This window comes from Rhipicephalus microplus, chromosome 5, assembly GCF_043290135.1.
Source record: "Rhipicephalus microplus isolate Deutch F79 chromosome 5, USDA_Rmic, whole genome shotgun sequence".
NCBI lineage: Eukaryota > Metazoa > Arthropoda > Arachnida > Ixodida > Ixodidae > Rhipicephalus > Rhipicephalus microplus.
Window position 1 is genome coordinate 209,700,353 of NC_134704.1, and position 20,898 is coordinate 209,721,250.

General features: G+C 42.6%; 2 protein-coding genes across 19 annotated transcripts in view; one reads left to right on the forward strand and one right to left on the reverse strand.

The window, feature by feature from the left end:
* Nucleotides 1-14,374, reverse strand: part of LOC142818109 (uncharacterized) — a 495,850-nt gene extending 481,476 nt beyond the window's left edge. For all 17 annotated transcript variants that reach the window (XR_012895582.1, XR_012895581.1, XR_012895580.1 and 14 more), the window contains exon 1: nucleotides 13,721-14,374. The gene's annotated coding sequence lies outside the window, so the exon portion shown is untranslated. The remainder of the gene's footprint in view (nucleotides 1-13,720) is intronic.
* LOC119173543 (uncharacterized) overlaps nucleotides 1-20,898 on the forward strand; it is a 699,991-nt gene that overhangs the window by 438,457 nt on the left and 240,636 nt on the right. Inside the window, exon 5 of one of the 2 annotated variants that reach the window (XM_037424351.2) lies at nucleotides 20,301-20,452. In XM_037424351.2, coding sequence (XP_037280248.2) covers nucleotides 20,301-20,452 — 152 coding nt within the window. Of the gene's footprint in view, nucleotides 1-20,297; nucleotides 20,453-20,898 lie in introns of both variants that reach the window. The other variant, XM_037424350.2, reaches the window with a different exon arrangement.

Sequence of the window (20,898 nt, forward strand, 5' to 3'; positions counted from 1 at the left end):
CATTTATTACACCAGACGGACTATACGAGTTTAACGTCGTGCCTTTTGGGCTTCGTAACACGCCTGCCACGTTTGAACGTCTTATGGATAATACGCTACGTGGCCTCAAGCGGAATATGTGCCTCTGTTACCTCGACGATGTCGTGGTTTTCTCCCATGATTTTCCTACGCACCTCCTTCGCCTCAGGCATGTTTAGACTTGCCTGACCAACGCTGGCCTGCAATTTAACCTGAAAAAATGCCGCTTCGCTTTACGCGAGCTCGTCATACTAGGCCACATCGTGTTCAAACACGGCGTATTACCTGACCCGGCAAAACTTCGAGCAGTCGCAGAATTTCCCAAGCCGACGACCATGAAAGAACCTCGCAGTTTTGTAGGTCTATGCTCGTATTTCCGGCGCTTTGTTCGCAATTTTGCATCTATCATGTCACCATTAACCCAACTTCTTCGCGGTGACGTGAACCTCTCCTCCTGGTCCCCTGCATGTGACGTTGCCTTCACTACTCTACGCCGTCTGCTCACCTCCCCACCTATTCTTCGCCACTTCGACCCGACGCCTCCTACCGAAGTGCACACCGACGCCACCGGCATCGGGCTAGGCGCTGTCCTCACTCAATGAAAGCCCGGCTATTCAGAATACGTTGTAGCCTACGCTAGCCGCACTCTGACGAAAGCCGAAACTAATTACAGCGTGACAGAGAAAGAGTGTTTGGCTCTGGTGTGGGCACTTGGAAAATTCCGGCCATACTTATACGGCCGCCCGTTCGATCTAGTAACTGATCACCCCGCGCTTTGCTGGCTCTCCCCTTTGAAAGACCCTTCTGGCCGCCTTGCGCGATGGGCACTCCGCATCCAGGAGTACGACATTCGCGTCGTATACCGCTGCGGACGCAAACACTCTGACGCTGATGCCCTATCCCGCTCACCTTTATCACCAGATCCGACGTGCGGAAACACTTGCCTCGAGACCTTGTCATCGGTAAATCTCGACTGGATTGCCACCGAACAACGTCGTGACCCGTGGATCGCCTCTCTTATCGAATATCTATCTGGCACGCCCAACCTTCCAGTATATCGATCCCTCCGACGTCAAGCTTTCTATTTCGCTATCCGCGATCAACTTCTTGATCGACGCAACTACGCTCCCGATGGCCGCCGGTGGCTACTGGTCATTCCACGCACTTTATGATCACAAGTATGTGCCTCTCTTCACGACGATCCGCAATGTGGCCACGCCGGGGTGTTCAAAACATATGAACGCCTTCGCCATCGCTATTACTGGCGCGGCATGTACAATTTTGTACGCAAATTAGTGCAGTGCTGTCCTGACTGCCAGCGACGCAAATCAACAGCGCCACGAGCGACTGGCGCATTGCAGCCACTTCCATGCCCTGCCAAGCCATTTGATAGCGTCGGCGTTGACCTCTACGGCCCCCTTCCATTGACATCAAATGGTAATCAGTGGAATATAGTAGCAGTTGACCACCTGACACGCTACGCCGAAACAGTCACTTTGCCGAGCGCTACAGCTCAAGATGTCGCCTCGTTCATTTTACGTCGCTTTATCCTTCGATATGATCCACCTCGAGAGCTCCTTAGTGACAGAAGCCGCGCTTTCCTCTCCGAGGTCGTCGAAACACTGCTTTCGGAATGCCACGTCATTCATCGGAAAACGACAGCATACCACCCGCAGACTAACGGGCTAACGGAACGGTTCAACCGCACGCTGGATGATATGCTCTCATTGTACGTGGCATCTGATCACAGCAACTGGGACCGTGTTCTCCCATACGCCACATTCGCATAATAACACCGCAGTTCAAACCACCATGGGATTCTCACCTTTCTTTCTTCTTTATGGACGCGAGCCTTCCCATACAATCGACACCCTACTACCCTACCGTCCTGATGCTTCCGAGTGCCCACCTGTCTCTGATGCTTCTCGACAAGCCGAAGAGCCCCGCCAGCTCGCTCGTGCGTTCACCTCAAAAGAGCAGCAACGCCAGAAAAAACACCGTAGCACCACCCTTTCAGATCCCAGCTATGCCCCAGGGTCTCTTGTGTGGCTCGCCATTCCACACCAAACACCGGGACTCTCCTCGAAACTTGTCCCCCGGTACGAGGGGCCTTACGCCGTTTTGGAGAAAACCTCTCCGGTTAATTTCCTAATTGCGCCAGTTTCCAGATCGAACGAGATGCGCTGGCGCGCACGTGACATCGTCCATGTTTCTCGACTGAAACCATACCATGAGCCTCTGCCTGAAACTTCTTAAGTCGTCAGGATGGCTCCTTTTTCAGTGGGGGCGATTGTGAAGAAGAAGATGTGCCTGCGGCGAGCAGCATCGCCCACGCCCGGCTCTCTCGGCTCGTGCTTCGGCTCGCTGCTGTGCTGATTTCTGCTGGACGGTTCTTCACGCTGTCTTGCCGTTGTTATCGACTAATAAACCTCGTCACACATGCAAAATAAGGCAATGTTGCAGTCGAAGAAAGATGCCGATGAAAGACGCCCGCAGCCGCACAGTAGAGTAGCTATATATGCTCCCTACAGTATAAGGAATATTATACAGCAACTCGACCCTGCAGTGCATCATTGTAATAGAAGCGAGAGCTATATATGCTCCCTACAGTATAAGGAATATTATACAGCAATTCGACCCTGCAGTGCATCATTTTAATAGAACCAAGAGCTTCTGCCGCACACACTATGTCGATTGCCACTTCAACTCGCTATGAGAACAATTTAGCTACCTGCACGGCCACCGTCAGTGCAGGCTCCTTTCAGGCACCCTGATATTTAGGAGAAAAAAATACAACTCAAGCAGAAGTGAATATCGGTATCAATGTGATGTGTAGCCCCGCCGCGGTGGTCTAGTGGCTAAGGTACTCGGCTGCTGACCCGCATGGCGCGGGTTTGAATCCCGGCTGCGGCGGCTGCATTTCCGATGGAGGCGGAAATGTTGTAGGCCCGTGTGCTCAGATTTGGGTGCACGTTAAAGAACCCCAGGTGGTCGAAATTTCCGGAGCCCTCCACTACGGCGTCTCTCATAATCATGAAGTGGTTTTGGGACGTTAAACCCCACATATCAATCAATCAATGTGATGTGTAACTGCAAGTGTGATGAGGAATAGAAATGTATTTCAAATGCACTCGAACAGATGAAAAGTAAGCGTGCAGTAGCCTTCAGTTAGGTTTTACTGCCATAGCCGAGTTTGCTTTGCTGAAAAACGTGTTTAGGTATGCACCATTTATTTTTATATGCATATCAGCATTACACGGAACTCAAACAACGGCAAACATTGACAACGGGATAATGCTTACCGTCCAGAAATCACAGTGAACAGGTCTGAATATGCACAATGCCATCGGGTGCGCGCACCTGTACATGGTGATGACTTGGTGTTGCGCACTATCCCATAGCAAATGCTTGCTGCTGTTCGGGTTTCATTCGACTCGGATAGTACATGCATGACACTCTGCCACAAGTAAAAAACACACACACACACAAAGGAGACACGGATGCGACGACATGGGTGGCCATGTCAGGTTCACGTTTCTCGTGCGTGTGTTGCTTACTAGTGGCAGAATGTCATGCAGTAAGCAATACCCACTGGGTCATGAGAAACTTAAGTACGGTGCCAATAGTACAGTTGTGATCAATATGAGAGCTAACACCGAATACAAGTTTAGTCTATGATTACTTCTAATGTATAGATATAAATCTGAAATAGTGAACATCGAAAGATACTTTTTCGTTTGAGTATTCAGTGTTATAAACACTGCAAAGCCTGCCAACTGCATAGAGTTCAAATAGTCTGAAGCGAGCCAGCAAGTGTGCATGAAAAAAAGAACACAGCAACAAGAATGGCACGAAGAACATTAGTGGAGAGAGGGACACCACTGAGAAAGTCAATAGCTTCAGAGCAAACCGGACACTCACCCTTGAGGAAGAAATCAAATCTGTCCCGAAAGGTCGGCGAGTATTTTCTTTTTCATTTAACAATAAGAACTATGACCGAAAAGTGGCGGGAGAGTTTTATTTTGCTTGCATTGTAATAAAAACACACTGTAAGAACACGAGACGAAAGAAAGAATAATGTGGGACGAGCACGGACAGTGAACTGAAAATATATTGTGCAAGAACTTGAGCAAAAAATATTTGCCGCACACCTAGTGGGAATGAGGGTACGGTTAAAAAAATCAAGTGCCACAAGTAACAAAGCTGTTGATTTTACCAGACCCTCCTGCGTACGAGATATATAACTAATCCAATTTAGGGTTGGGTTTTGTGCAATATTTATTTATTTATTTATTTATTTATTAGAATACCCTCAGGGCCCGTAGGGCATTACAGAGGGGGTGGTATTTGTTTCAGATAGCAGTCTGTGCTCGTTCCACTTTGTTCTTTCACTCTTACTTCGTGCTAATGCTAATATGCTTTAGTCACTATGACCTTTAAAACCTTATTTCAGTGTTTCCATTTGTATTGGTGACGAGTGTATTGTTTCATGAATTCGGCAAGAAAATCATATTGCTAAGTACGCTAACATATGTGTTCTAGTGTAAACAAGAAGAAAACGCAAGGATGGTGCAAAAATGCGTGCTGGTCCAGTCATTACATGTCCTCTTTATGCCCTTGTCTTGTTTGTGCTAAAACACTCACATGCCTGATGAGCTACTCAGATTAGATATACTCTTGCATCATAGCTATCCTTGCATCAGGAACAACATGGCACTGTGATAATCGCTCTCTAAAATTTTACACTCTAAAAGGTGTAAAACGAGTATACGCATATAAAGCACCCATAAGAACACCCTTTTTACAATCCAGTTTTAGAATTTAGGTGTCGCGAATAAAACACCCTCAAAATACCCCGATTGTACTTTTATATTTGGGTGTTATGAATAAGACTACAAATGATTGATTGATATGTGGGGTTTAACGTCCCAAATCCACCATATAATTATGAGAGATGCTACAGTGGAGGGCTCCGGAAATTTTGCCCACTTGGAGTTCTTTAACGTGCACCCAAGTCTGAGCACACATACCTACAAGGCTACAAATGCATGACATTTTCAGGCAGTTTTGCTTATACTGTTAGTATACAATAACCATCTTGATACCAGCAAGGCTCCTACTACTAGCTGCTTGCGGGTCTAGTAATGAATCGAAGCAGGAAGTAATGCAACCGAAACACAGTTTTCGTCGATAAAGCACGCAAACTACTATAAGACGGGAGATACAATAGGAACACCGCTTGTTCAATAGAGTAAGAGCCAATTCTCTTGTATTTGTTTCTTTCATCTGTGTCATTTTCGTGATTAGTCTACACTCACAAAGTGCACTGGTTGGCCTGAACAAGGTTGTGTTGCGCACATTGGTGTAACCATGCGTAGAACACTCGCCCGTGTCCTCCGTCCCCATAAGATCGAAGCTTTTAAAGCTGGAGATAAAACGTCCGCCACCTCCGAAAAAAACAACAGCACAGTTTTTTAGCTATAACCACCACGTCAGCAGGCCATCAGGTCCCTTAAAACGAACATTGACGTCATGTATTTTTAGCAGGCACAACTTATTGAATTACTGTAGCGAATGTTCCTCTTCGTGTGTCCTTAAAAGTGCGTTATGAAAAATTAGGAAGAAGACACCGGCCATAAAGAAAATGCAGAATTGGGATATTTTGGTGACCTTGACGATGCCTTGCTCACAATGACGAGAACCTTGATGACTAAAGTGCGAACTAAGCTCTCCTTAGGAGAACCGAAACGCATTCTCTAGTTCTCTCTCTCTCTCTCTCTCTCTCCGTTTTTGTGGATCCCCTTCTTTTAATTTATATAACTTCTCCAGCAGACGTGCTTCGGTCAAAGCCTTGACTTTGTAGGTAGGGAGAAAACAACATTCCCGAAATATTTTCAGCCGCGGTCTTGTTCCAAGGAATGCAAGCTAAGTACAAATGTATTGTCGCAACGGGAAGACAGAAGTAGTAATTAACAGGTTGAGAAAGTAGCAGCAGGTCAGTATTTTTATTCGCCCCAGAGCGTTCCTCTTCTTTCTTGTAATTGCTAGCTGCATAAAAGCGTGCAGATGCACGTATGCGCTGTCGTTTTCGTCTTCCTTGCAGTACGCACATTGCAATATGTTCTCATCAAATAGTGTGACGGGCGATGCATGCAATGTTGCAATGTCTTTACCGAAATCAAAGAGCTGATAAAATATCGCCTGCGTGACCCTGATTGTGCAGTTCCTAAAGAGCCATAGAGCTAAGCAAAAAGCACCAGCTTAACTTTTTTACGAGTATTCACTACATTAGGTCGGTGAAGGTGCGCTAAATATTCCTCCTGAATATTACAAATGCTCGTTCTGGCTGCACTGCACTGTCAGAATTTTCACGGCGATTCAGACGCACTGTTAAAGAACGAATATAACACAACACATTACTGCCGCAAAAAAAGCAGCGCCCGCGTTATCAGTAGAGGGCCGGAGCTAGCGTTAACCCGCATCTAGCCGGTCTGAGAGCGCACCGACACCATGACGTCTCGTCGCCTAGACAACTTTGGCTGCCCGGGATTTCTGCGCTATCGGGCGCAGAGCGCGGGAAAGGAACCGGCATCGTCTTGCATGTCACTTCGTGCGCTGGCGAAAAACCTTCCCGTGTGTGTGCGTGTGGTACGCGTGGCCTCTCGATCGGTAGAGTTTAATAGTCGGTGTTTAGTTCTAAATGCGCCTGCGCTCCGTGCTCGACCTGTGTGTTCTGTCAGTGCTGGTTATTGCGAAGGTGCACCATCCTGAAGACTGGACCTGTGGATTGATATTGTGGAGCACTCGAAGTGAAATAGTGAGTACCGCTCTCATGTTGTTCCGTTCAGCGCTTTGTTAACTGCTTGAGCACGAGAATAACGCCTTCAAACAATTTTGTTTTCAACTAGTTTATGACAAATCAGCATTTGTTCACTTAGCAAGAATATTTGTACGAACTCTTTCACGGGGATGATGGAGAAGCATGATTGTGGGCAAGTTTTTTTGTTCATTTGTTTAGATTGTTTGGAGTACAAGGCAGAGTGAGCTTGCGCCGCTGAGATTCAGCGAAGAAATTTTACAGATTTTTGCGGTGCCCTTTGTTGGCAGCCATGTATAACGGGGCCCGCTCGTGATGCACATCAATTTTAATTTACTGATTAATACACGTGTGGGGACGGCACCTGTTAGCTCTAAGCTTCAACCGTATCTAAAACGCATATGCTTGGGCATTTTGGTAGTTGATTTACTCTCTTTTTCATTACACAAAAAGACCGAGAACAGAAAACAAGGGCGTGTTGTCCATGTCGTTCTTTCCAATTCTTTTTCGTTTTGTGCTGAACACTACCGTGATAACTCGGGTTGATCCATCGGGTGACAACACAGCATATTGCTTAATGTTAGGTGAACCTCACGATGTTTGCGTACTTGCTAATGCATTCAATTTCGTTAAATTTGTCTTCACCGGTATTTTCGTTCATCTGCAACGTAGCGTGACACTACCGACAGCCGTGCCTGTGTAGCGGATCGAGCACTGAAGCTGAACTTTTGTTGGAACAGACCCTTCGTCTGTGTGTGTGGTCGAATTGCCTACTTGAACAGTGCAAATGCTTGTTCGAACGTAACTGCAAACGTTCGAGCACATTTTATTCAGGTGGTTTCCATCATGGGCAACTTTCAAAATATTAGTGTTATTCAGAGCTTTACTACCATCGCCTCGCTTTGGCGTTTACCTTCGCTATGTACTTCGATGTTAAAGGTACTTTCGCTATGTGAAGTGTATTATTTGTTTTTTGTTGCACAAAAACACTTTAATGTTATACGTACTTCACGGTATCTAAGCATGTGTTGCAGCCATAATGTAAGTCTGGGCAGCGTATTTATCTGGGAACACAACACGCACAGCCACTGAACAACCTACGCTGCATCTGGAAGGAGTTATGCTTTCTCAGCCTGCCAGCATGATTGAAACAAATGGCCCTAATTTAGCAGTATGCAAATGCCTATGAGTGAAAGTAACAGGGTAACTTTATTCCAAATTTCCCAGCCAATTTTGCGGCTATGGAAAATGTGTTTGATAAAAAAATCGTGCTGATTTATAGCACTGAAAACAGCGAACTGCTTGAATATTTCAGAGAGAAAAAGTTTTTGGTCACGTGCTTGCCTTTTAACTTTCCAGAATGTCTTTTGAGTGTTGTTTGTGAAAAAAAAATATTTTACAAGTACCACCCCTGTTTTTATACCAAGTTTGGTACATGTTAAGTAAAGAAGCTTATGTAAGGTGTTTGACACTCAGTAATAATATTATAATTTTTCGGCAAAATTTAGCCAAAATGTGTTATGTTTTCATTTTTTCACTGCGATACTGCACTTTGTATGAATATCTGAGCTGTAACTCTATACTTCACAGAAAAAATATTTTGTTGAAAATTGATTTTTAGACATCTGAAGCTGTTAATCTCTACGAGAAAAGATCGCTCATTTCACAGAATTGTCAATTTTGTCCATATTGAGACGCAATTTGCAACATGTGGTGGTCCAATTCGAAATCACCTGTTACCTAAATTGAAACAAATAAACAGTTTCTTGTATGTGGCAAGTGTCATCCTTACAATTCATATTTTAAAGAATAAAATAATTTTTGAATTTTCCCATCAACGGCAATGGGGAACTTCGAGGCGTTGGCTGCCGTATGACCAAATGGCTAATTGGGAAATTGGAACTTCAAAAATAATTTAGGGGCAAAGCTCCTGAGGCCGTAGGTTGTTCCCTCCTCTCTAGTCGTACTAGTATTATGTAGCCATTTTATGAGTTGCACAATAGATAGCGTTTAGGCCACTGTGGTAGCTCAATGGTTAGAGCATCAAACGCGTTATTCAAAATAGATAGCATTAGTGGTTTTCACAGCATATACATAGACAAAATAATGATTCGTAGGGCGAAATTGTTCGTCCGTACATTTGTGCTTTCGTCCGTTCGTCAGTGCACCGATCCGTCCGGGCTTCCGTGTGTCGGTCTGTCTGTGAGTCCGTCCGTCTTTCTGTCTGTCAATACTTCCGTCAGACTGTCTGTCCATCCGTTTGTGCGTCCGGATGGACGAACGCTACGCCGCACTCATCATCACTCTCTTCGTGGATATGCTGTGATCCTTTTCTCAAAACATAAATTGTTATGACAAAATTTTGCACATGAAAAGAATTGTTTATTTGTTTTCGATTTTGGTACAATGTCTATTTTATTTCAGCCACCACATAGTGCAAGTTGCGTCTCATTATAGACAAAACAACTATTTTGTAAAAAATTGATTTGCTGCACAAACTTGAAGGAAAACAAGGGAGACAGAAAACAGCGCAGACTACCAACTGTTTATTGTCGTTTCTCGAAGCCAATATATACGCATGCTACGCTGCGCTTCCAACGAACTCTTGCGTGCCTCAACGCAGGCGTTGCCTCAACGAACGCTTGCATGAGCACAGTCTGCCCGTAAAAGGAAAAAAAATGGTGGTCATTTAGATTTACACTGTAGGACATGCGGTTGCACCCCCCAGTTTGAGAATGCGTCAGTCATGGCTAAGGCTCGTGAAAAGACCGAAAGGGAGATTATTGAAGCGTAATTTATCAGTCAATTTAATAACTAGTGCATAAGCATGCCTTTAATTTCACTTTCGGACAGGGAAATGGTCTTTCTACAAGGTCATGTGTAATGGTGTGGGTAACGCCTTGCATTGCGTTCTCTTTCATTTCTCTTCTTTTGTTTTGTCCATGAATGTTCCTGTTTTAATTCCCATGCGACGCTACGTAATGGTCTGTAAGGTATTATGTTTGTTTTTATATTTTTTGACTTCTCGGCGTACTAAATCTTCAGGTTTGTTCACTTGGGGCTGCTCAGAGGAACTATTAAATTGTTGTTCTATTGCTTTATTTGGTGCTAAGCGCTATTTTAAGTGTTGTTTAAACAAAAGTCTCTGAGTACGTTTTCATATTATCACGTTTTTGTTAATGCTTGGTGCAATACATAAAAGATAAGTTTTAGATTAAATACAAGCGCACACCATGGAAATACGCAGTTTAGATTGTGGTGGGCTTCACCTTTGTATTTTGCCATTTTCGCATTTGTCATTGTGGTGGCAGTCACTTTTGAATTGATTTGTTTTGGGACGGCTTTGATTGCGGCATCTTTGATTTTGTGCGCATCGTGGAAGTGCCGCGTAGCATGCGTATATATTATATAACAATAAACAGTTGGTAGTCTGCGCTCTTTCCGGTCTTCCTTGTTTTCCTTCAAGTTTGTGCAGCAAATGAATTTTTCAAGTATGAACCAACTAGCTTGCAAAAAAGTATTGCTTTAACATATTTCGTCAAATTCGCAATTTTTACTCGTAAACTTTGACAGCTTGAGAGGTCTAAAATATTTTTTTACTCCATATATACCTTATGTGGATTACGTATCCACTCCTCAGATATTCAATAAAAGTGCAGTATTGATATAAAAAATAGCAGGTATAACACATTTCGGCTAAATTAATTGATGCGTATGTGGTCGAAAAATGGTAATAATATTACTGAGCTTCAAACACTTTGCGCAAGCCCTTCACGTAACTTGTAGACCAAATTTAGCACGGAAGAAGAAGAGGTACTTGTGAAATAATTTTTTTCACAAACATCTAGACGGGATTCCGGGAAGTTCAGCAGGCAGCCACGTGACCAAAAAATTATTTGTCTGCGAAATATTCTAGCGTTCACCTTTTTTATTGCAGTTAATTCAGCGCGATTTTTTTCGAATACATTTGAGATGGTCGCTATTATCGCTGGGACGTCCAACGTGGAATGACCCAAAAGCCAATTCTTCAATTATATAATTGTCTCAATGTGAGCCAGTTCAAGAACACTGCACTCTAAAAAATGAGCGAGCAAAAAGGGTGTTTTTTTTTGACCCAGGACATTAATAGTCATCTATATTGCCTTCCATCCTTGCACAATCGCCCCGCGCCTGGTACATTCCGGTCACGATTGACGTGCCCATTATCAAGGTTACATTGCATTCTCGACAGGCAAGTGGCCAGCGCCAAGTTTTCAAGAAAGGAAGCGCACGCAAGCCTGACGACGATTATTGCTGTAGCACAAAAAGACACCCTTTTTACTCGATATTTTTTAGAGTGTAGGATCATTCGCATTTTAATACGTAACTGTACAGTACTTAATTTTACAAGTTACCTGCACTGAATACCTTCTCAATGTGCATACCATCATGTATGCTCAGTGGCATTGTGCTTTTGTGCAATACAGATAAAATATGTATATGTTGTTGTGCGTCGTACTGTATTCCTTTCAATAAACCAATCTAATGAGTACCATGGTAGATCTGCAGAAATACACATGCAGCTGTGCTGATGCATACATAAGCATATAACTAAACATTCACTTAGATTGGTCGATGCATGTAGCTTATGGAACGCTATCAACTTGGAGCAATAAAAGTTTATCCAAAAAAAAATAAAAGTTTATCCAATCCAATCAACTTGGAGCAGCACCTTTTTATACGCCTGTGCGAGCAAGCTGAAAGGGTAAAGTATGGTCCATATCTACGCCACAAAAGGTATGATTCTGCCATAGCGCACTTTTTATGGCGTTTATTGCTCAGCAGACTTTTTCTAGCATTTCTCACTGCAGCGGAGCCTGATGCCACTGAACATGCTTGCTATGCACTAAAATTTATACTCTCACAAAAGAAAGCAGTTAGTTATCCAGGGTGCATACTTTATGTGGCACTCTTTGTGAAATTTCGGTCATTGTTCCTTGTGTATTTATTTTAGGTTTCCGGGATTGAGTTTCCAGTACAGAAAGAACAGCTTCGCTCCACTTCTCTCGAAGGTACCAGTCATCTCAGCATCTGAAGATGCTTGTGCAAGCAGCAGTGACGAGCTGTGGTTTTGCAGTTAGAAGTACACCAAAACTGACATTACATTAATACAACCCCAAATACACTAACTTGTCAAATGTTCTCAATTTTTAATGTCAAAATTTATACAGCGAGATATAGTAGGTTGTATATGTGACTCCAGAAACTCGCTTACTCTTTCTACGTGTTTTTTCATTGTCATGGTGTCAATCAACGCCATACCTCTCTGTTGTTTGCCCGACTGACCAAAATGTTTTTGAAAGTTGTGGGGATTTAGTGTATTGAAAACAATGAATTTCTACTATAGAGAGAAAAAAACTTGGTCACGTGAGATATTTCAAAATTTTGGAGAATGCCATCAGAGTCCTGTTTGTTAGACTTGCAGTTTTTCTATGCTTTTGCTTCAACGTTATGTTCGGTTGAACCTTACTCTACAGGTTACTGCTTGCACTACTGTGGTGTGGTGCGTGTGTGTGTGAGTGCGTGTGTATGTGTAAGTGCATGCCGCGTTCTACTTTGTCATTTTCGGCCCAGTCTACCTACACATACACACACTGGTCTTATGCAGATCATTCAAGACCACGGCACCCTATGTTATCAGCTTCACTTATACCTGCATGCATGCAGGTATAAGTGAAGAGGGTGACACTAGTATCTTCCTTCTTCCCTGTGAGCCGCAGAGAAGGTTCATATATGCTTCTCTCTGAGAACAATTGAGGCTTGGGCCAGCTGGTGATGCATAAAGGATGGTATAAAGTGCTATGAACGACTCTCCTTAACACACAAGACTAAGCGTCACCACCTGTGTCTCTGCTTTTGATTTCCCGTTAATTGCGCTTCATTTGGTCAAGTATCCTTATTCATGTAATTGCCATCGTTTCAAAGAGTTTTTTAGTGTTACACCCCACTCGCATGGGTGTACTTTCATCCAACAGAACCTACACCCATAGTTTAGGGGTGTTCATAAACCCCCATCAAAGTAGGATGTAACGTTTCTTTACATTTTACAGTTTCAGGGTGTTCCTAAACACCTTATTGTTTAGGGTGTTCCTAAACACCCTGCAAGGATGTTGCCCATTGGACAAAAATACACCCATATGGATGTTAAAATCTTTACAGTGATGCACTCCACTGCCACACAGCAGCGTAATGCATTCTACTACTAGCTGGCAGCACATTCTTAAAATGCAAAACTTCAGCATATTATCAAGTCTAACATGGTGTTTAGAAATTAATAGTCAGACGGCTAGCATGAATGCTGGCTGGTACAAAATTACTGGCAAACGAAGACGACGTGCATTTATACACACGATTGCATGAACATCTTTCTCAACACAGGGAAAACACATGATTACGCTGACCTAGCTCAAGACAGTGCTGAGTTCACAATAACCACTATCCACTTCACTGTGAATATATGCTTTTTATAACCACTCAGGTGGTTCACTAGGTGAATTGAGTCAAGATAAAAATTATAACCTCCCTGAACGCAAGCTGGCCAGCCGCAATCGGCACTGCAAACTTCGTTTTATTAACAACTAAGCAAGCGTCGCTAGCGTCCTGCTTACTACAATGCAGCTAAAGTAACTCCATCGTTACACACACGCATGTTCACAGTTTTCGGGAATTCGCTGCCGTAAGGCAGTGCCGATGAGCCATGCCTCCGCAACTATCAGCGTACTCAAAGCGAATTAGTAACGCGCACACGCAAGAGAGCGTAAGGCCCATTTACGACGCCTACCCAAGTGCGGTAACACAAGCCTTGCGCGGAGTTGCACACTTTACATGATAACCTGTCCCACTTACCTCAACTTTTTGGATACTTGCATCAAGCATGTCACCGCGGGCGTCAGCCATAACCTCGGAGTCCTCGGTGCATGACGCATTTCGTTGATTCCTTGAACGACTCGAACATCATCGGCACACCAAGAAACACGGGAATCGCGCACAATATTTTCACATCACACAAACGCGGAACGCAGCTTCCTTGCGCTAATTTAATGCTTTTACCTTGAATCTTCTACAGGACGTAATGACAACGCTCAAGTAACGCTGTCTTTGGCGGTGAATAGCTTTGGCTTGACTTGTCTACGAAAAAACAAACAAAAACATCTTCGTGTGAAACTGAAAAAGGGCGCATGATAGTTGGCGAAGTCGTTTTAAAACAAAAATAGTGGATTAATATGAAGAACAGTGCAAATACCATGAGCTAGAACACTTTTCAACAGTTTTTGTTATTTTTGTTCTACCAAACGGCAGGCTTCCAGTGCTACCAAGGACGTAGTAATGCGGCTTAACGTTAGATTGTTGCCACTTAGAGTTGTTGCCTCTGCGTTCTAATTGAATCAGAAAATATCTATAAAGCAGTAATGCGTACGTAGTGCAGTGTGCTATCTTTCAAGGCAAGCTGTTTCGATGCGTTAAAACAAAGGCAAGCCACCATGATCAGCTGATTTCACCGGTACGCTCGGCACCGCCGTATGCAATGCATCAGCGTAGTTCCCTGCTCTTCCTTTGAGATCGATCGAGACAGATACTGAATGGAACACAGCTAGATTCCGGGGTTAACCGCGTGTCACTCCAATTACGCGCGCTAGCAGAATAAGTTGCACGAAAGCCTCGATAAACAAGCTTCATTTGCTCACGCTTGTGTGTACGGGTGGAAATTCCCGTTTTCAGAAGCGTTTGATAGGCATTTCATAGCAAAAAGATGTCAGAAAATTGTGCGGCGTAGATCCGGTCACAAAATATATGTCGGCAATAATAGGTACGATTGCATAACGCACCTTGCAAATGCTCGAAAGTAGCTGTATAGCACGTTGATTGATTGATATGTGGGGTTAAACGTCCCAAAACCACCATATAATTATGAGAGACGACGTAGTGGAGGGCTCCGCAAATTTCGACCACCTGGGTTTTTTTAACGTGCACCCAAATCTGAGCACACGGGCTTACAACATTTTCGCCTCCATGGGAAATGCAGCCGCCGCAGCCGGGAGGTGTATAGCACGTTTATTCATTTCAATAAACAACACTTACCAGTGATGTGCGAGTCGCTCAGCAAGCTGACGCAGCAGCATTGCGCTCTTCAAGTCACGGTATGTCATCGCAGGTTCAAATTTCGATGAGTATAATGCAGTTCTTCCGTTTGTTTCCCATTCGCTATTTTTTATGAGTTGAGTGCTGAAACTACAGAAAAACAATATTACAACTGAATACATTGTTGGCACTTTGTTTGCTTGCAAACAGTTACTTTTATTTTTTTTGACACTATTCAGTTCCTAAAATTACAAAAAATAATGACTGAAACATATAACTGAGCTGCGCGAATTCATAATAGGGGCACCAAGTCAAGACATAGAAAGCCTGTAGCAATGTTACTTGTTTCAAAATTCATCCTTCACACAAAGACAAGTATGGCAAAGGCAGCACCTTAAAACTGGGCTTTCAGTAGGCATTCTAGGATAGTTTAAAAAAGCCATTGTTTTTCGCACAGGCATTCATTTCTTTGCAGCATGTTTGAGGCATCTACCAAGAACCGATGGCCGGCTAGCAATTAACAAGGTGATACGCACAAAGCCTCGTGAAACTCAACCTTCCTCACTTTGCTGCAAAGTAATATATGTGTTGCACTTGTGTGTACATGTAGCAATGATATATTTTCTAAGGCACCTGTTGCATCTGCAAACTTCTCACCAAAATAGAGCCTTCAAAGTCATCGTATAGCATGTCATTGCAATAATGATCTGCACTGCCATTTGAAAACCTACTACTGTAAATTTTAAAAATAACGCAGCTCTATACATGGCAATACATGCATCACTGATGAGCACTGTTTCGCAATTATACAGAACGGTCGTGCCTTCACCTGGAATTCTTAATCTGACCCCGCGCCCCTGTAATGTAGAATAGCTAATCAGTTCCACCTGGTTAACACCACTGACATTTTATTGCCTTTTCTTCTCTTTTTCTTTTGTTTTACTTCATGTAGCTGTGTAGCTGAAAGAGGCAATAATCCTGTGGATCAATACTACCAGCTGTCTAAAAGAAAGCAAAGCACACAAACAAATTTGCTTCATACGTCTGTACATGAAAATGGCTATTTGACAACTTGCTCGCTCGGAAACTTGAAAACTAATAATGAAGCAGCTTGACACGAGGTTTGAGATCTTCAACACGGAGCTTCTGTATTAGGATGCATAAGAGTCATTGGTAACATAACGGTCGTGCCTTCACGTGGAAGTCTTTTTCTGACTCGGCCTTATACTGTAGGATAGCAGATCAGCTCAACCCAGTTCGCCTTTTACCTCGGTTTCAATTCATGTGCCTGTGTAGTAAAAAGATGTATTAATCATGTAGATCAATACTACCGACTGTCCATAGGAAGTTAGAGCACAAAAACAAACTTGGTTCATACATCTGTTCTTCGTTCTTCAGTTATATATTTGTGCTGATGATTCTATTTGTGTTCTTAAGCACGAAGCATTTATTCAACAATTTTGAGTGTTTCCGTAGCTGCCTATGACTTTGTGCTTTCCTGGTCATTTTGCTAATGGGATATATACCAAAATTAGTATGACGTAACATGACTGTACGACTATCATAAATCTTTGGTCATAACATGAAAATAATGACATGTAAGTTATGAATGTCACAATAAACATGCCATGGTGTCGGTACTCGTGCTACAGTTTTCTTTTTTGATATATCTCAATTGGTAATGCATGACATGAGTCTATGATTACCATATGTTGTAGCTTGTGACATGATAATCATGACATACATGTCATGTACAGCATGATATACATGACATGTTCTCGGGGAGCTGCCGGCCATTTATACAAATAGAAATATACCAAAATTGGCGTCACATAACATTTTTGTATGACAAACTTGAGTAAAGTGACTTCGAAGCCAGGCTCATGCTGCACTTATGGCAGTTTCACTAGCTTTACATGTACCAAATTGGATATTGCGGGACATGACTTTAGAGGAATGTGAATGGCAGGCCCTAACATGGAAGTCATGACATGCATGTCTCATCTAGCTTGAATAACGTGACTGTCTTCATGCACTTCCAGCCGTTTTGTTAATGTGGTTTGACATGAACGCCTAATGAACATAAATGACACGTAATGCATTGTAAATACCATAATACAGGCATCATTATCAGAGCGTATATACACCAGCATGATTGTATGTGCACACATACATAAAAGCATAGGCTATATATGTAGCAGACTAGATGTCTAACAAGAATGACCTAATTTTTTGCCTAAAAGACAAACAAGATGTTGTATGTATGCAGCTGACTGCTTTGAATTACATCACATCAAGCAGTGCGTTGGAAATACCGGATTTTAATACTTTTGTATAGTATCGATATACCTTCATTTATGAACGTTGTTTTTTTATTAGCCGAAAATAATATTTGAAGAACAATGTGTTCAGAAACAACTGAATAAACAGTATGCATATTTTATAACAAGGTAATGAACTAAAACTTTTACTTTTGTTGTACAAATGTTTTCTGCAAGAAACGCAGACTTATGGGTTCCGTCTAACTCACCCATGTCTCTTCCTTCTGTAGAACGCCATGCTTTAATTTTGGCGATAGTTATAGCGTAAGAGCAGAACGAAGACGAAGGGACATGAAGGAGACGTCCGTTTGTCATTGTTCTGCTTTCGCGCTATAACTATCGTCATGTCATACCAACTAGCCCAAACAACCACACTTCTAAGTTTAAATATGGCACATGGGTATTTCTACACAGCAGATGCAAAGTTTGTGATTTTCGTACGTCAGATGAATGATTCATGTGATCATATGGATCCGACTTCCATATGATTCGAACGATCCACATAATTCATATTTATTTATTCATTTCAGAAATACTGCCAGCCTCTCACATGAAACCTTAGGCAGGTGTGGGCGATACAAAGTAGGTAGCATATAGAAACGCAACAAAAATAATACATCCCAAGCGTAGCTACAATATTGAGAAAAAGTGAAATGCCAGTACTTACACAATATTAGCAATTACCACATGCGCACACGGGAAAAAAGAAAGCAAGAAAACAACACAACTGCAATGATGACAAGTTTCTGCTCAAGAAATTAAAAAAAATAAAATGTTGAAAAAAAAGAGCCGCCATTTACCAGGGAGAAAGTCACCAATGAGTCAGAATACAAAGCCCTGAATACAAGCATACCATAATTATATCTCAAGAACTAATACAGAGAAGGTTTAAAGAAGATGAAAGTCACGTGAATGCCCGTGTCTAAGTTTTTCCATAAACGACCGAACGTTTTCGCAGTTTAAAAAAATCCCCAGGCAGAGTATTCCAGCTAGTGACAGTTCGCAAAAAAAAAAAGTGAGTGTTAACGGTGGTTGTTTTGCAGGAATACTCCTTCAGTATTTTCAGAAGATTGTAATGAGTAGAGTGGCGGAGAACAGTTTATATATACGCATCCTTGTTTATTCGGAGGTTATTATGGTAAAAAAACATGTACTTTATTAGATCGTGTTGCCATCTTACCTGCAATGTATGTAGGCCAGCTCTTTCCAAAACGTCACTGGGAGACGTAAGATAGCAATAAGAATTACAAACAAATCGAATTATTTTCTTAAAATCATTTAGATTCTGTCAATATTTACTTGAATGTGAGAATCCCAAGCCACAGATGAGTATTCAAGGATTGGACGGATAAAAATGTTATAGTTTTCTTATCGCCATATGGTTGTTTTGTATAAAACCAGCCTCCTAGATTCCGCTTGCCTGCCAGATTATCAGCGTTCACTTGGGAAGCGGCCATCGTCGGAACAGCGGTGGTGGCACCACTTAAGTAGGGTTTTCTTCAAATAAACTTTACGTTTTCGCAGCCCGTATGCAACAAAAACAACGTAAAAAATTTGAAAAAGCGTAAACGTTGTTATAATTATTTTTAATTAACCCTACGTAAGTCACGTCGTCATAAATGAAGGGCGTTCCGCGCTAATTCAGCAGGCAACCCCTTCAATACAAGTCATAGCCTCTAAAATTAGCAAACGCCAAAACTGCTGATCTCAAAGGCCAAGTACAAAGACCCTTAATTTTGCGCTGGTTGCTCTGTCATAGATGACGGGCGTTTCACGCTTATCCGGCAGGCAAGAAAATATTAGAGGCTATGGTAAACAGATACGGATATCCCCATGTGCCATATGCTGCTTTCCACACTTCTTTACAATTTCCGCATGCATCCGCATAAGTCTGTACGAAGTACGTATATTTCATGCAGACAATATACGGAATTCGTGTACCTTTTGCATGACGGCATATGTTTTTTTCAGTAGGGCTAGCTCCTTTTATTTTTCTCTCTTTACGTCATCACCAATTGAACAGTCCTGTGCACATACTGGTTAAGGTTTGCTGCAAGCACCTCTCTGACTTAAGTGATTTTGAGGCCGTGTTCGCACAGCAAGTGTTTGGGTAACATCATGAAAAGCGTTACTCGGGGCCTGCAATATACAGAAGTGATACTTGTGAGCATGAGCTCACCCAAACTCAATTTCCGCAGGACCTGATCAGCTCTGCCTTCATGAACGCTCTTGAAATAGCATGGTTTACGATCTTCAAGTGCGCAGAGGAAATATGGGAGCAGCCTTCTTTCAGATCTAACGCTTAGCTGTAACAAGCTCGGCTTTTGAAGAACGACAGGGCCAAAGGTAGCCTGTCGTTGGAAGAATGCTAAGTGTTGGACTTAAGAGGTTATTATTGCGGAAGTAATAGGTCCAAAATGGTAGCAGAAGCTGGCTATACGTACCAGTAGCACTTCAAACAACTCAATATCATCCTTACTGCAGTCGTGTGACTCAATTGGTTTCAACTTTACAGCCCAAACTGCCTAGTAAAACGCCATTGAAAACCAGGGCGGTGCAGGATCCTATGCGTACTCCTATCTGCTGTAAAAAGAAAGTATAAAAAACTAAATGTAAATGGAATATTACTGTGTAAAAATGAGACAAGTACCAAGCCTATTAGGGTATGAAAATCAATACTGTGGCTCAATGTGCCCGAATTCTGAAAAGCGTTATCTAAGTTGAACGCAAAACAGTGCTTCCATTCTGCGTGAGTACTAGAGAAGATGGAGCCACTAATGATCAAGGATTGCTGTGAGAATTTCAGTCACCGATCAAAGGGGAATAACGAGCTTTGTCACCTCCGCGCTCGTCGTGTGCACTCTTCTCTTCGGTCCTTGTTCTCGCGCTTCAAATTTGTTCTTTATTGTCATTGAAACTCGCCCAAGCAACACCTCCTGCGTTGTCCCCATATGCTCTGCTACCACACTAACGTGCAATAATAGTTTTGGTAAAGCCCCTCTGTTTTTTTTTCGCGTTTGCAGTAGCGTGTCGATGGACCTATGGCGCTGCGCTGCCGGTGTCTACGAAGGCTGTAACCAGAAGGAGCCCATACGGACAGCCCTAAACGATGTGATCAATGCCCTCTTAAAGTCCATCAGCTGCCAGAACACTAAAATTGCCGAAGACATCCACAACGGTCAGTGTAGAGCATGATTTATTACAGCTACGCAACTTCTCTACTACAACAGCTTGTGTAATGGTGTTGCTAGACTTCATGTTCTAATGCTTAGTTCTGCGCAGTGTATTCACAGGGTGTTTATTAGTTCTGGTCTGCTTTGCATTGGATATTCCACAGCTATACTTTTATGACTAAACACCACGTTTCATGTGGCAACAAAAGTTCGTAAATTATTTCGAGGCTCATCCCTATCCAAGCAATACAAAAATCATGCATTTAAGTCAAACTTAATTCGTTGTATTCTCTGCTTAGCAGAAGTTCCAAGACAGGTATGAATTGGCTTGGCATTAAAAGTGTGCCTTGTAAAAATCATTTTCTATCTGCTGGACAGATTTTTAACTACGGCACTAAACAAATGTTTTATTCATTGTAACAACTTGTATCTTGGACGCCATGCTTGTTTC